The following is a 2,520-nucleotide window of genomic DNA, read 5'->3' as shown; positions in this document are numbered from 1 at the left end:
TTAAAGTCAAAGAAATTTGATGTCCATGAAAGCTGAATGACAACCATTTGAAGTTCTGGAAGACTGACACTTCCTAATAGCTTTACCAGTCTTTTTAACTATATGGATTGACACATTGTTACACAATCTTATCCTTGTTCAGAGAGGAACACAATAGAGCCTTTTAAGCCAGTTCTGTTGTGTAATTCCCAATTGTGTGCAACAATTACTATTCATTTCCATAGCTTTTTGTCATCCTTTCGAGAAATTCTGTGTCCATCAAATGATCAATTCACACCCCTCTCCTACCCTCCTGGAAATGTTGCTCCTTTTTTAGTCTTTTCAGATTTGCTACACAAGAGGCCTTGTGAAAAGTGGACTTGTATAATGTCTGACTTGTTGCAAATGGTTTACTTTACTTGGTATTAACTTTTTATGGTTAAGTCAGGCAGTTTCTTAAGTATTCAATAGAATTTGGAAGATAAATCTCACTGTAAGGTTGTAACAATAGATAGTTTATGTAAATGCACTCAAATGAGACTCAACATAATTCTAAAAGCAATTAATAAAAAATCTATTTGAGATATTTACTACTTAGTTACTTAAGAAGATTTTAACATTTAAATAAGAAATCAGAATAATTTTGATCTACACTAATATAAGAGGATAGTAATTAAACAAATTAGTAATTTAACCTAAAAGTAAGTTATAATCAACATTACAACTTAACCTATTCATTTGCTATAAATATTTTTTGTCTTCTAAAGATTAAGTGTATTATTATGGATTAGAGTTAGAGTCCAGTGCAGAACTTGACACCGTGAATGCCTGTACATCTCAGAAGTCTGAGGATAGCTGCTATGGGTCTGGGTTCATTAGCACCATTTTGAGTTCTCATTTTTTATTCCCCGAAAAGGATTTTTAGGATATATTTTTGCTTTCTTAGGTTTATTCTAAGACATATCCTGGGCTTTGGATTTTTATGTTGCTGTACCATCACATCAACCATTTCAGTCAGTATAGAATGTCACGTTGGGCTTACAACAAGAGGGATGGTTCAGGTCTGAAATGAAGTGGCATGGTCTATTGACTCTGTTTCTGTGTAAAGTATAGAATAGCATCTTCCTTCCTGGCAGGGTCCTAATGAATCTATAACTTACATGGACTGGTAATTTAGGAAGGATTCATTTCCTTGGTTTGAAAGAAACCAGAAAAGCACAGTGGTTGTAGCCTGCCTGCTGTGAGTTTCGGTGAATTATGATGAGCTGAGATGGTAACATTGCCTTATTTGACACAAGAGGAGTACCCACTGCAAATATTGTATCATAGAATAACTGAGAAATTATGTCAAAGATTCAGGGAAATTCTTGCCTTTTCTTTAGTTTTTCTAACTTTTATTTATTCCAAATGCCAAGTAAATATTTTATCTAAAGTAAGCATTCATTTATAAAATCAGGATCTTTCCCCCCCCCCCCCCAAATTTTCTTTCTACAGGTTTACCCTTTGTTTTTTGTATATCAAAACTTGGCTCTGTTCTCCCTGGCGTTCATAACCTCTTCAGAATTAACTCTCAGTGGTGTTCTCAGATATCAGAGAAACTATTTACAGCCTTGCCATAGCCTTCCCTTACTCCTTACTCTTAGCTACCTGTCTGCTAGGTTTTGCTCCCTTTGTCTCCACATTTCCTGTTTCTTTGTTAAGGATCAAGGGATACTTCTTCTAATATTAGTCTTTGCCTTCTAATAGAATCAGGGTACCAGTCAGAGCACTTAACACACATGTTACAGAGTAGTCAAGTCTCCGACAGGAATAAAAGCCAATGGCCTTTCCTCTTCCTGATGCAACACCACCCTGCCACCTCTACCCCACCACCACTCTGCTCTTCTGTGGAGGCAGCATATACTCTATATGCTAAATAGTGCTGGTTGGAGGAAGAGAGCAAGAGAAGACACACCGAGAACTAGACACGAGAGACACAGTGTTATTGAGAAGCAAGTTCTTTACTTTCCACAGAGTCAAGTACAGGATGGAAGCCACCAGGCAGTTAACACAAGCTCTCAAGATAACAAAGTACATGCTCTGTGGGCATGAGGAGAATGGGAAGAACCAGGAGAGATCTGAGATCTCTTGGGAAACATTTCAGCACTTAAGGAAGGCAGAGAAACTGGGAAAGGTGACTGAGCATTGAGGAAAGTTTGTAGACACATTTTTGATAGTGTTTCATTCCCAAATACACTGTCCATGTCAGCAGCAGCCCCCAGAGCTGTGACCACAGCCTGAGCCTCCAGACTTCTGACCACTGCCACGGTCACAGGAACTGGAGCTCCTGCGCCTGCATCTGTGGGACCTGCGCCTGTGGTGGCTCAGGCAGCAGCCTCCCTCAGAGCTGGGGACACTGCAGCCCCCAGAGCTTGTGGCACAGCAGGAGGAGGCTGCAGGCAGACACTGTGCTGGGCTCTTTGGGGGGCACTTGGGGGCGCACTTTGGGGAGGGGCATTTGGGAGGAGGTTGGCACTGCTTCTGGCTCTGCTGGCAGGACAT

The 2,520-nt window shown here is 40.4% G+C and overlaps 1 protein-coding gene across 1 annotated transcript; it reads right to left on the bottom strand.

The window, feature by feature from the left end:
- Nucleotides 1-2,223: 2,223 nt before the first annotated feature.
- On the bottom strand, nucleotides 2,224-2,520 carry LOC308420361 (late cornified envelope protein 3A-like; the record flags this gene model as incomplete). The annotated part of the gene is made up of 1 exon (XM_080916343.1): nucleotides 2,224-2,520. The coding sequence occupies one exon, from the start codon at nucleotides 2,518-2,520 to the stop codon at nucleotides 2,224-2,226; it is 297 nt and encodes a 98-aa protein (XP_080772469.1).

This window comes from Micromys minutus (assembly GCF_963924665.1).
Source record: "Micromys minutus genome assembly, chromosome: 4".
NCBI classification, from domain to species: Eukaryota; Metazoa; Chordata; class Mammalia; order Rodentia; family Muridae; genus Micromys; species Micromys minutus.
This window is presented reverse-complemented; position numbering and strand designations above follow the sequence as displayed.